Raw genomic sequence first — 13,920 nt, 5'->3', positions numbered from 1 at the left:
CAGAGGCCAAGGAGCCATCCCCAGCACCCGGGCCATCTCTGCTCCAATGGAGCCTCACTGCGGGAGGGGAAGAGAGAGACAGAGAGGAAGGAGAGGGGGAGGGATGGAGAAGCAAATGGGCGCTTCTCCTGTGTGCCCTGGCCGGGAATCGAACCCGGGACCTCTGCACGCCAGGCCGACGCTCTACCACTGAGCCAACCTGCCAGGGCTCGAAAGGGAGATATTACCAGCATACGGCTGATTCTGGAGAGTTCCGAGAAGACTGACGGCTGACGGGATGACGCCAGCATGTCAGCCACACACCTTGGAGCAGGCAAAGGAGAAAGATCAGACAGAAGTGGGAGCTTTAGTGCCAGACTAGGAACTTTTACCTCTCTTTCTTTCTTTCTTTTTTAAAGATTTTATTTAATTAATTAATTATTTTTTTATGGAGGAGAGACAGAGAGAGAGAAAAAAGAGAGAGAAAGAGGAGAGGAGCAGGAAGCACCAACTCCCATATGTGCCCTGACCAGGGAAAGCCAGGGTTTCAAACCGGCAACCTCAGTGTTCCAGGTTGACGCTTTATCCACTGCGCCACCACAGGTCAGTCACCTTTTACCTTTCTTCCCCAACAGGCAGCAGCAAATAGTAAGAAGGGCAGAAACTGAAGTGATTTTAGAACTACAAAGAGAGGGACCAACATTTACTAACAGAAGTTTCCAATGAATGAATGAATGAATTAGAGACAGGGCAATAAAAGCAAAATTGATGGGCTGTTCAAATCTGAGCCCATCAAATACCAGCAGGATGAACAGAACACAACAAAACAGAAAACAGAATGACACGTGCCACCAAAATACACCACTAGAGATTCCAGAACTGTAAATGAAAAATCCTAAGTTTCCAGACGGGGCAAAACAGATCACCTATAAAGGCATAATAATCAAACTTCTTTCATAAAAGAATAAACACGATTTTTCTTTTTACTTTTACTTAAACTATTTTTCTGTTACTTACATGAAAAAGTTTTTCCGTCTTTGGAAAAACTGCAACAATGTCATACAGCCGGACCCTCGAAGAAGTTGCTCTCTAGGAATAAAAAGAATGTTAAGTTGCTCTCTAGTTACATGAAAAGAATGTTATCATACAGTAAAAAAACAATACACACGGAATTCTGCCTGGTGGTCTGGCTGCACACCTAATATGTCACTGACACTTTTGCTTCGCTTTGTATGCTGGCAGAGAGGACCCAGCACACTAGAATTTAGATACCAACATCCATTTCATCCATCTTCTATCTCCCTTCCTAAATTAACTGTATATCAAACATTGTGTCTGAGATACAAAAATCGAGTTAGATAGCCCTTGCTTTTTACAGCTAGTGGAGGAGTTCCCCAGAAGTTGACTGAGTACCTGCTGTGTGCAGGACACCAAGGATACAATATCATTTAAGGCACATGTCTGCCCTTCATGGAATTCACCCTTTTGTTACAAGATAAAAAACACACTTGGGTGTGAGGTGATTAAGTTCACAAAGAGAATATTGTTAAATAGAAATTAAACTGCCAGATGTGCAGGTAAATACCTGAGAATCCAAGGACAGAAAGAGAGAAATATATCAGTTAAAGATAGTTACTCTTTAAAAAAGATAATTTCAAACTTGTATGTGTATATATGCAAAAAGACTGGAGAAACATTCTTCAATGTTGGAATGTGCAATACTTATTTTTTTTTGCTTGTTGGCACCTTGTGAATGTTTACAACCTCTTATTTTGTAAAAAGAAAGGCATAATAAAAAGTAGAGAAGGAAAGAGGAGGATTTAAAAGCAGCAGCAGGTGCTGTGTTAAACCCTTTGAGCAGTACGAATGTTCACGAACGTCCACGTGCCTCCTGGCCATCCAGAGCACGGTCGCACAAAAATTTTTATTTTAAAAATGTGTAAGGCAATGTTAAGAAAAGAGGCAAATGTATGTTCTTCTTGTTTCCATAAACTGGTTATCAAACAAACATGATTTTAAGTTAATAAAACTGTAACCGGAACTAATTTCATTTTTTGGAAAAAACCTCACTCCCGGGGGTCAGCGAACATGAGAAACACTCGCTGCTCAAAGGGCTGAGCAGTAAGAAGACCTGTACTGACTCAGGGCAGGCCCCAGGCTTTAAAGGAAGTCTGGGTCCAGGATTCTCTGCCCTCTGCTTGCCCACTCCCACTGGGAAGGGAAGAGAAGGGGGCCGGGATGTTCATGATAGCAAGAGTAAATAGAGGTCTTTGTAACATACAAAAGAAGCAGTCCCATTTACGTCTGCCTGGGCCTACAAAACCAGAGCGCTCCTGGCAGCTATATACAATATCCAGATTGGCTTTCCACAACTTCAGCAACGCTCATTGTTGGAAAGGAGGCTAACTCCTCGATAACTCCTGTTCTAGGATGGTGGGGTCTGTTCTAGCTAAAGTTGAAACAACTCACATTCTCAGGGATCTCACTTCTCTTCCCCACTAGATCCTTCTCGTCAGCAGCGGGCAGAGCCAAGTCTCAGCCATCTGACAAAATCTCCACAGCAGGTTGTGACCCACCAACTTCTTTACGTCTCTGTTCCCCATGGAGTTAGATTTCTCAAGCAAAGTCAGCACACTGACTGCATTTGTCTCACACCTCTAACATTTCCATAACAACTGTTTTTGATATGGCAACCGATAGCTTTCCAGTCAACAGATTCAAAGACATTTTTTACCCTGGCTCCTTCCTGCTTGACTGTTTGGCATTACTGTTTTTCCCTTTCCCATGACTTGTTGTCTTCCTGCTTGTCAGAAGGTTCTGCCTCAACCTCCAACCTTAGCTTATCCTCCTCTACCACTGAATTCCTCAGGCCTCTGTCCTAGACCTTCTCTTCCCACAACACACTGGACCGTGGAGTCTCATCCGCCCCCGTGCTCTCAATTCTCTACGGGGCGACACTTCCATGTCAGGGTCTTTGAATAGGATCATTCCTCTGAGGGCCACGCCATTCTTTCCAACTGCCATCGAGAGGCTCCATTGGAACCTTGATCATAACCCGCTAGGTCTCCAACGCCACGCCCTCAAACCTGCTTCTCCATGTATGTCCCATCTCAGGAAATGGTCCCACCTTCGACCTACCTGGCTGCTCACACCTGGGAGCCATCATCCTGTATCCAATCAACTGTCAAATCCCATCAACCTTCCCAGCTGATGCCCCTCAAAACCACTCTTGAATGCCGCTGACCCACCTCTACAACACAACCTCCCTTGGTTAAGATCTCTAAGGGCTTTCAAATGCTCGCCCAGACCAACCTCCCTGACCTCATCCCAGGTCAGCCAGTTCAACAGGCTCAACCCTAGTGGTGGTGCTTCATTTCCCAGAACACACAATGCTTTCCTTGGCTTAGGGACTTTCATAATCCATCCTATCTATGTGAATACTGTCCCCCACTCAGCACCTGTAAACACGTGCTGACTCTTCTGGCCCCAGCCTGAACATCAACTTCCTCAAACTGGCCCCAAGCATCCTTTATTTACCACCTCTACCTTATAAAATATTCCACACAGACTGTGTATCATTCAGAGAAATACCCCCAGCCCCCACCTTATATCTTGTTCATGTGAGTTCAATGACTAACAGATGACAAAGGATTCATATATTGTGGAATCCCTGTACATGTGCCAAGAGTGGGAGAAATTGTTATACTGTGTGACTTCGGAGGACAGGGAGAGTGCGCACGTGTCATACGTTGGGGATAGGAGGGGTGTAAGAACAGAGTAAGGTGAAAAACAAAACACTTCAACATTAACCAATATACTTTATAAGCGCAAAAAGAGAGAATTAACTTACCAAAACATTGCAGTGAGATGGATCCGAAACAATAATTGTCAGTCTAGTTAAAATTTTTATCGGTCTTGATTTTCCCTACAATCAAAAACATACCATCAGAAAAGCACAAAATACAAATGACTGATTTTCTACTTTACCAATAGAACTATTCATTAAAAGATACAAGCAACAGGGGCAATGAAGATCAGTAAAACCTAGTCTTCGTTCTCAAGAAAATTAAATACAGCTAGAGAAAAATGATGTATGTTAAACCACATAATGAGATAACTTAAAGGTTGTAGGACTATAGAGGAGAGATCACCGAAGTTTGGAATTGATCATAAGAGAATGTTTCACCGAAGAGCTGAGTCTTGATGGAAAGGTTAGACTGGTCCACAGACTGGGCAGGGCAGAGAAGAGAACCATACATATCAATGAGCATGCACACACAGGATGAACTGGTATTATGCTTCTCAAACAACAGAACACCTACCTGTACAATTGGCAACGTTGTAAAAAGCTCTGAAACAGCTACTGGTTTTTCTATTTCCTACAACAAACAATAAACAGTCACCCTAGATTGTCCATGTTAATGGGACAAAGCCTAAGGGAAAACTCACTAGGGATTTGCAGAAAAGATAACTGAAAAAAAAAAAGAAAAAGCAAGCTACTTTTTGGTATTTAGAAACACTAAAATTAGTTTTTCTTAAAATAAAAGGAAGGAAGCTGAAGGGCAGAGAAGCAGCTGTAAATATCAATGTGTAGGAGGAATGAAAAGTTGTTTTCAGAGTAAAATAATCTGTAAGGTATAGTTGGCCTAAAGAGAAATATATATATTTACTAGTGTTTATGAGGAAAGTTAATGAGGTCATAACAATTAAAAAAACTTAATTTTGTAATTATAGTCAATAACAATGTGCTTTTAAAAAACAGTGACTTTGGCCCTGGCGGGTTGGCTCAGCAGTAGAGCGTTGGCCTGGCGTGCGGGGGATCCGGGTTCGATTCCCGGCCAGGGCACATAGGAGAGGCACCCATTTGCTTCTCCACCCCTCCCCCCACTCCTTCCTCTCTGTCTCTCTCTTCCCCTCCAGCAGCCAAGGCTCCATTGGAGCAAAGATGGCCCGGGCGCTGGGGATGGCTCCTTGGCCTCTGCCCCAGGCGCTAGAGTGGCTCTGGTTGCGCAGAGCGATGCCCCGGAGGGGCAGAGCATCGCCCCCTGGTGGGCAGAGCATCGCCCCTGGTGGGCAGAGTGTCGTCCCCTGGTGGGCATGCCGGGTGGATCCCGGTCGGGCGCATACGGGAGTCTGTCTGACTGTCTATCCCTGTTTCCAGCTTCAGAAAAAATACAAAAAAAATAAATAAATAAAAAACAGTGACTTTACTGAAAGTGACTTAATTAACATCAAATCAATTTTAAGAATCCTCAGAGCATGCCCTAGGACAGGGGTCGGGAAACTTTTTGGCTGAGAGATCCATGAACGCCACATATTTTAAAATGTAATTCTGTGAGAGCCATACAACAACCCGTGTACGTTAGGCATTATCCAATAAAAATTTGGTGTTGTCCTGGAGGACAGCTGTGATTGGCTCCAGCCAACCGCAACCATGAACATGAGCGGTAGGAAATGAATGGATTGTAATACATGAGAATGTTTTATATTTTTAACGTCATTATTTTTTTTATTAAAGATTTGTCTGCGAGCCAGATGCAGCCATCAAAAGAGCCACATCTGGCTCGCGAGCCATAGGTTCCCGACCCCTGCCCTAGGACTTCACAAAAGCTATCAACTACACAAATGTGCATGAACTCAACTATTACAGAATAAGAATAGTGCACACACAGTGGATTTAAAAGGACTGCAAGGAAATATGCTTATCTGTAGGTTCCATATTACCAATATAAACATAAATAATTATAAAAACTGGTTATTATTAACTCCCGAAATTGTATTTTACCTGTTTCTTTTCCTTAAATTCAACAACGTGATTGATGGCAACAACTGAATAGCCAACTGAAAAGAAAAATTGAACATTTTTCTTAAATGTAAACTCTCTTATTTGTATACATAGGCCCATCCCAATTCCAGATGTCAAGACTAGAAGGAATTTGCAGAATGGCATGGACTCTGGTGTCAGACTGTCTGCTTTCAAATCTAAGCATTACCACTTACAAGTTTCAGGTTCTTCATGTGTCAAATGATGATAACAGAACTCATCATACACCTGTCATGAGAATTAAATGAGACAATGCATGTAGGGTGTTTTAGAACCGGGCCTGGCGCATAGTTCAGTCTCTGACCTGACTTTGGGATATGCTACCAGCATGATACTAACTACCTGTAACTTGTGTATCTCCTCTCAAACTACCATTCTCTTTCATACTCCTTCTTTCATCTTCATTCCATCAACTTTATACTTTTTCAGCATCATCTTTATTCTCACTAATTTCCTTTGCTTTTTTACCCTTTCTACTCCCTTGTGAAGCCCTTTTCCATAAGAGAAATGGAGTAATGACTCCCTCACACTCTCCACTGCTCTTTTTCAGCTGCCCACCATCAAGATTGGGAACTCTTTGCCTGACCAGGTGGTGGCTCAATGGATAGAGCATTGGTATGAGATGCTGAGGACCCAGGTTCAAAACCTTGAGGTCACCGGCTTGAGTGTGGGATCACCAGCTTGAGCATAGGCTCCCCAGCTTGAGTGTGGGGTCCCTGGCTAGAGGATGGGGTCGCCAGCTTGATGGTGGGGTTGCTGGCTTGATCGTGGGATCACAGACATGATCCCATGGTCGCCAGCTTGATGGTGGGGTTGCTGGCTTGAAGCCCAAGGTCGCTGGCTTGAGCACGGTGTCACGCGCTCTGCTTCAGCCCCTAGGTCAAGGCACATATGAGAAAGCAATCAATGAATAACTGAGGTCTGAGGTGCTGCAACAAAGACTTGATGCTTCTCATTTCTCTCCCTTCCTGTCTGTCTCTTCCTCTCTCTCCAAAAAAAAAAAAAAAAAAAAAAAAAAGGTTGGGAACTCTTTGAGGCCAGGGCCTTCCGTGCGCTATCAGCCTCAGCACAGAGCACTGTTCTGGGCATTTAGACAACCAAAATAATGTCTAAATCATTATTCTTATCTTCAAGTTATTTAACCAGCAATGAGGATGGGGGGCGGGGCACAGGATATTAAAACATGATGCATATAAATGCTAAAATAGTGGTCCTCCCTCTCATCAGTTTGTCCAACTTCCTTCTTTTTCTCCTCACACAAATATTTACTGAGTATCCATTACTTGACAAGCCATGTGCTAAGTGTTGAGAATACAGAAAAATCAGGCCCTGGCCAGTTTGCTCAGCACTAGAGTGCCCACCCAGCATGTGGAAGTCCCGGGTTGGATTCTCAGTCAGGGCACACATGAGAAGCAACCATCTGCTTCTCCACCCCTCCCCTACCCCCTTCTCCTCCCACAGCCATGACTCGATAGATTCTAGCACTGTTGGCCCTGGTTGCTTTGGATGGCTCCCTGGAGCCTGCCTCAGGCACTAAAAATAGCTTGGTTGAGAGCATGGCCCCAGATGGGCAGAGCATCTGCCCCAGACGGGGGTCCTAGGATGGATCCTGGCCGGTTGCATGTGGGACTCTGTCTCTATCTCTCCTCCTCATTTAATTAAAAAAGAAAAGAAAAAAAATTAAGAAAAAGAAGAAAAACCAAAAGATAAAAGAGAAATTTGCCTGTTACTTTGTGCTTCACCTTTCACTCAGTTAAATGAACCAAGCCCCATCTCTACCACCATTCTTCACCGGACTCTCAAGTCTACTCTAAGCTTTCTTGTTATATCCACTTGGGATACCCTTTGGCCACTAAACAATGTCCCTACTGTCTTTCAGAACTAGATTCAATTTCTCCACAAACTTTTCCTAGACTACTCATCTGGTATCTTGGTATTACTTTCCCAATTGGCCTCTGGTGTAACTTTCACTTGTATAGCATATTTCTGAAGTTTATCATTGGCTTCTTACATCTCATGATAAACTAAGAACCAGGGCTCTGTGTCTTCTCTATTCTTTGAAAATTTTCACTCACCAAACTGCAGTCCTTTACCTTTGACTTATAAATTGGTGTAACTTTCTGTCATGTGAATTTTCATTTAATTTTAATTATATACACTTTACCATATTTCCTTTGAGCACATTTTATATTTGGGCAATTTTCTAAACAAGTCATTAAACTTTTCTGTATTTTTTAAAGGTGTACATACAGGTTATCACCTTATTCCATAAGCATTAATTGAGTAATCACCACAAACCAGGTCTGTTGAGTGTGCTGAGCAGACAAAATAAAAAAATAAATAGAAAGTCTTGGTTCCACTCTAAAGAAAATCATGATTCATTCAGTAAGAGAATGGCATCAGAAAAAGCTTCATTAAGAAAGTAACACCAAGCCCTGGCCGGTTGGCTCAGCGGTAGAGCGTCGGCCTGGCGTGCCGGGGACCCGGGTTCGATTTCCGGCCAGGGCACATAGGAGAAGCGCCCATTTGCTTCTCCACACCCCCCACCCCCTCCTTCCTCTCTGTCTCTCTCTTCCCCTCCCGCAGCCAAGGCTCCATTGGAGCAAAGATGGCCCGGGCGCTGGGGATGGCTCCTCGGCCTCTGCCCCAGGCGCTAGAGTGGCTCTGGTCGTGGTGGAGCGACGCCCCAGAGGGGCAGAGCATTGCCCCCTGGTGGGCAGAGCATCACTCCTGGTGGGCGTGCCGGGTGGATCCCGGTCCGGCGCATGCCGGAGTCTGTCTGTCTCTCCCCGTTTCCAGCTTCAGAAAAATACAAACAACAACAACAACAAAAACACCAGACAAATTACAACCAGAAAACTGATTTTAAAGGAACCATCAAATAGTAGCGCACTAAACAGCCCAGATCATCATATCTACCTCCTTCTTTCTCCTGTGGGGAAAATATTCTCAGAGAGACAATACTAATTAGAGGCTGCAACAGAAAGTCATTTTTCTACAGATACTTCATAAAGGGAAAAAGAAGATATGGTGAACCCACTTTGCCAAGGAGTGGCTTTGTCTAGCGCCATCACTGGGAAGGATCATTTCCAGCTCTCACAGAGCTGAGAAATGAGGAATGGATCTTCCTGTAGAAACCTCTTGATTTTTAAACTTATCTATCCCCACATATAAGGAAGAAAACAGCAGTTATGATTAATTCCAATAATTAAAACAGGTTCTTATCTCTCAGGGCTTTCGTTTCCCTTGGATTCGAATAAGTACCATTTCGGCGTTTTGGGGTGCTTCTCCACCCCCCTCCACCCCTCCATATATTGTCTCCTACCTGCCCTTCCTTTAAACATTATGCCAACGCTCGCAGCCCCATGTCCCTCCCCATTTCTCTGAGCCCCACAGTGCTCCTCGTCTGCGCACCCACTTCCCACGTTTGCTGGGACACTGTCGTGAGAGGCAGACAAGAGAAGATGTTTTATCCCTGGTGTCGGAGATTACCCTTGGGAGCCCTGGCTTCTACCATCCATCAGCTGCCGGGCCCTATGCAAATCTCCCCACCTTCCCACAGCCTCGGTCTCGTTCATTCGCAGGAAGGAAGGAGCTAGGCTGGGGTAACAGCTTCCCAGTGCCTTCGAATCTCCCGCGTTCGGGATCCCAGCAACACTGCGGTGGGGATCGGCTTCCAGGGACTTCCCAGAGACCCGAACGAGGAGGCCTAGCCGGGTCCCTCCCAAACGTAGCCCAGCTGTCTGGGGGAGGGGCTGCAAGGCTTGGCAGGCACCACGACCCGCGAAGCCGGGGCGACTCACGGTGAGCGGCGTTCTCCACGAGCCCGCGCAGCGCCTTCAAATCCGAGCCCACTCGCAAGTCCAAATCTGCAAACACCGCCATGCTGAAGTCACACAACCACTCGCGCGCCTGTCTGCGCAGCTGCTGGGCCCGCTCCTGAGGCATGCTGGGAATTGTAGTTTACCTAAACAGTCGGTCCCTAGTTGATAGTTGAAGGTTCACAGGCACTTGTTTCTATCAGCAAAAATTAGTGTGTTGAAAACAACGCCCTGACTTCACTTCTTCTTTGTGGTCTTCTAAATGAGAATGGTTTCTCCCAGAGTGGTTCAACTCGCCCATCATTCCTCATATTAAATGGTGCAGAAAGTGGTTTTTTTGTAATGCAAGTATACAGGATTCATTGACCGCCTATCCATGAATCAGAAACTCTCCTTAATGGCTGGAAATGCCTTTTAAAAGTACCTCAATAATCCGTTTTTCTTTCCTTCCTTTAAATTACATGCTGTTATTTAAAATGGGTTTATCCTGAAGAGGGGTAATGTGACCCAAAACTTTGAAAGAGGACTGTCTGAGAAAAGCAGAGGGTCTCCGGCCCCCCATTCTGAACTGGCTGCGACATAACACTTGCTTTCTGTCACACTTAACATCTTCAACCACAAGATGGCAGGTCTCTCCCTAGAATGACCAGTGAGCTCCAATAATGGTTTGGCAAATGACAGGGCAGTGCAAAATTGAAGTATTTTACAGTTTCCAGTAGAGAAATGTACAAGGCAGTATCAACAAAAGTTCCCTGCCACCAATCCAATGTGAACAGGAGTCCCAATCAGTGGTCGTAAAAGACAAATTTTACTCAGGTAAACAGTTTACAAACGGGGGGATCCAGCTTCTAGAGTAAATGTAAAGTGGGCCTAAGGTCTGGCCTGGTCCCTGATTGGTCAATTTTTCTGAAAATTAGGAATTCACATTTATAAGTTTGATTGGTTCAAAAAGCATGGTTCTGATTGGTCAGGATCACAGGTTCTGATTGGTTGTTATGAAGCGGCTTTGTGAGGATATAGCTGTGCAGCTCTGATTGAACAGGGCAATTCTCAGCCCATGGGTTAAAATATGATACCAGCAACTCCCTTATAAGGGTTGACTCAAATGGCAGAAACAGTGCAGAAGGCTGGACAGCTCAGTCTGTAGCTTTCACCTGAAATGCAATGTGCATAACAAGCCTCTGTTAACAACAGCTATAAACTCTGATTATGAATTTGCGCCCAGTTAACCACAGCAGTCCTTTTTCACAGGTATATTTCTTCCTAGGGTCAACAGTGGTTATTTATCCTATATATAATATTTGATGTTTCCACATTTTTAGACTTTGTATAAATGAACTCTTGAATATTGATAAATCAGGCCCTGGCCGTTGGCTCAGTGATAGAGCGTCGGCCTGGCGTGCAGGAGTCCCAGGTTCGATTCCCGGCCAGGGCACATAGGAGAAGCGCCCATCTGCTTCTCCACCCCTCCCCCTCTCCTTCCTCTCTGTCTCTCTCTTCCCCTCCCACAGCCGAGGCTCCATTGGAGCAAAAGATGGCCCGGGCGGTGGGGATGGCTCCTTGGCCTCTGCCCCAGGCGCTAGAGTGGCTCTGGTCGCGACAGAGCGACACCCCGGATGGGCAGAGCATCACCCCCTGGTTGGCGTGCCGGGTGGATCCCGGTGGGGCGCATGCGGGAGTCTGTCTGACTGCCTCTCGGTTTCCAGCTTCAGAAACATACAAAAAAAAAAAAAAAGAAAAAAAAGAAAGAAAATTGATAAATCAATTATCCAACAACATAAACATATGGAACAATACAATAGTGCTTCTCAAACTATGTGTGATGAAGGGCCGTTTCCCCCCCCCCCCAGTTCTTTACAGACTAGTACATGGTCCCTTGTGCACTACCAGTAGGCAGCTGTGGGCTCGTAAGTCTAATGTGACAACATCTGAACTGCTCTATACTTGGCTGAATAAGAAGAGTCCACTGATTGGTGGCTTGGCTATCTAGACAATGCCGAAGTACTGTAAAATTTCCCAAACATTTTCAATTTCTGTACTTACCACAAACAGTACAGATAGTCTCTGGTCTGTGGACCACGCCTTAATTAGTATTCCTTTATATGATTTCCTTGTTGGTCTCAGAAGGGAATTTTAAGAGGGATCTGTTCCATGTACTAGTATGCAATTCTCATCTTGGTTAAATATTTTGCTTTTTACAATGGTTTGGGGTTTTTTTTTTGTATTTTTCTGAAGCCGGAAACGGGGAGAGACAGTCAGACAGACTCCCGCATGCGCCCGACCAGGATCCACCCGGCACGCCCACCAGGGGCGACGCTCTGCCCACCAGGGGGCGATGCTCTGCCCACCAGGGGGCGACGCTCTGCCCCTCCGGGGCGTCGCTCTGCCGCGACCAGAGCCACTCTAGCGCCTGGGGCAGAGGCCAAGGAGCCATCCCCAGCGCCCGGGCCATCTTTGCTCCAATGGAGCCTCGGCTGTGGGAGGGGAAGAGAGAGATAGAGAGGAAGGGGGGGGTGGAGAAGCAAATGGGCGCTTCTCCTATGTGCCCTGGCCGGGAATTGAACCCGGGTCCCCCGCACGCCAGGCCGACGCTCCACCGCTGAGCCAACCGGCCAGGGCCGCTTTTTACAATGTTTGATATTTCCTAAGTAAAAACAAAAGAAATTTTTACTTCTGCAAAATGAACAAGGTCATACAAAGCAAACCATTTGCTTTTCGTTAGAAAATCTAGTATAATTCTGTAGGATCACACAGGCATTTCATCTATGGCCACAAAATCTAAATTGGTCAGAAAAAATGACCAATGTGTGGTAAAGGTGAATAAGATGACAATTTAATTACTTGATGCCAGCATTGGACAAAAGAAGGCTTCTTTCCTGGGAAGTCATGGTGCTGTTGCTGTCAACTGTCTCTGTTAGATTTATTTTCTCATCTTCACCCTGGGCCTAGGTGAAGAGGAAGAGAAAGGGTGAGAAATTGAAAAACAGTTATTGAGCACTTTACAGAGGGCTAGCCAATTTGCGAAGTACTTGCCTACATGTCTTATTTAATTTTCGAAGCAACTGTGAGCTAAGTACCATTTTTTTTTTTTTTTTTGCAACAAATGTATTTTACATCTGAGAAATCTAAGGCTTAGATCAGGGGTCCCCAAACTACGGCCCACAGGCCGCATGCGGCCCCCTGAGGCCATTTATCCGGCCCCCACCGCACTTCCAGAAGGGGCACCTCTTTCATTGGTGGTCAGTGAGAGGAGCATAGTCCCCATTGAAATACTGGTCAGTTTGTTGATTTAAAGTTACTTGTTCTTTATTTTAAATATTGTATTTGTTCCCGTTTTGTTTTTTACTTTAAAATAAGATATGTGCAGTGTGCATAGGGATTTGTTCGTAGTTTTTTTATAGTCTGGCCCTCCAATGGTCTGAGTGACAGTGAACTGGCCCCCTGTGTAAAAAGTTTGGGGACCCCTGGCTTAGATAATAGTGGTAGAAGTTCATGTGGATTTAGGCAGTTTGGTTCAGTTCTCATTTTGCTATAGTCTCCCGGACAAAGCACGCAGAGAGGAGAGTTGGAGGATGGGAGGGGAGGTGGGAGGGAAGCAGAAGTAGGGTAGGAGAGGGAGGGACAGGAAGGAGTGGAATTGGGGAGGGAGAAGTGGGAAGAGGAAAACGATGGGACAGAGTAAGAAACAGGAAAGAGGGACAGATGTTGGCCTGTAGGGGTAGCTGAGGCAGCAAGGCTCTGGAGTTTGAAGGAAGCCCTGACATTTCTGACTGGAAAATAATGGCACTGTATAATTACTCTAAGTACTTTGTATCCATTATCTGACTTAATTCTCATGCTGAGCCAATGAGAGATATATTGTTATTTCTGTTATATCAGGGAAGAGTCCTGGGTTCAGAAAGAATGGCTCTTGCATCATTGCCTCTTGCTTGAGGGAACTTAGGGTGGGTTTTGGTTTCCAAAACAACCTTTGATCCCATGTTTGTCTTCCTGAGTCCCTCTTTCTTGGGATGGCTCATTAAAGTCACCGTATGCTGGGTTAGTCTTTGCCTTATCCTCATTTCATTTGGTTTACATTTCCTGGGTGTGCTGAGAAACAGTCCACTGGGCTCCTGCCCTCTGGCGGCCGAGCTGAGGCAAGGCAAGAAAGCAATGTTATAACATGATTGTGCACAGGTGCGTCGAGAGCATATGACGGGGTCTTCTCTCCCAGGTTGAGGGGGAAGTCTAAGAGATTTGGAGAGAATAAAGGATGATTTCCTGAAAGAGTTAATGCTTAAATTAAGTTTTTAATCA

At 45.2% G+C, this 13,920-nt stretch overlaps 1 protein-coding gene across 1 annotated transcript in view; it reads right to left on the bottom strand.

Moving 5' to 3' along the window:
- Nucleotides 1-9,718, bottom strand: part of RPP30 (ribonuclease P/MRP subunit p30) — a 36,331-nt gene extending 26,613 nt beyond the window's left edge. Inside the window, exons 1-5 of the mRNA XM_066239878.1 lie at nt 9,607-9,718; nt 5,765-5,820; nt 4,302-4,358; nt 3,830-3,904; nt 997-1,068 (exon numbers count right to left, since the gene is read on the bottom strand). Coding sequence (XP_066095975.1) covers nt 997-1,068; nt 3,830-3,904; nt 4,302-4,358; nt 5,765-5,820; nt 9,607-9,688 — 342 coding nt within the window. The 5' untranslated portion in view covers nt 9,689-9,718. The remainder of the gene's footprint in view (nt 1-996; nt 1,069-3,829; nt 3,905-4,301; nt 4,359-5,764; nt 5,821-9,606) is intronic.
- Nucleotides 9,719-13,920: the final 4,202 nt, after the last annotated feature.

This window comes from Saccopteryx bilineata, chromosome 7 (genome assembly GCF_036850765.1).
Source record: "Saccopteryx bilineata isolate mSacBil1 chromosome 7, mSacBil1_pri_phased_curated, whole genome shotgun sequence".
In the NCBI taxonomy this organism is placed as follows: Eukaryota; Metazoa; Chordata; class Mammalia; order Chiroptera; family Emballonuridae; genus Saccopteryx; species Saccopteryx bilineata.
The sequence above is the reverse complement of the archived record's forward strand: the minus strand, read 5'-3'. Positions and strand labels throughout refer to the sequence as shown.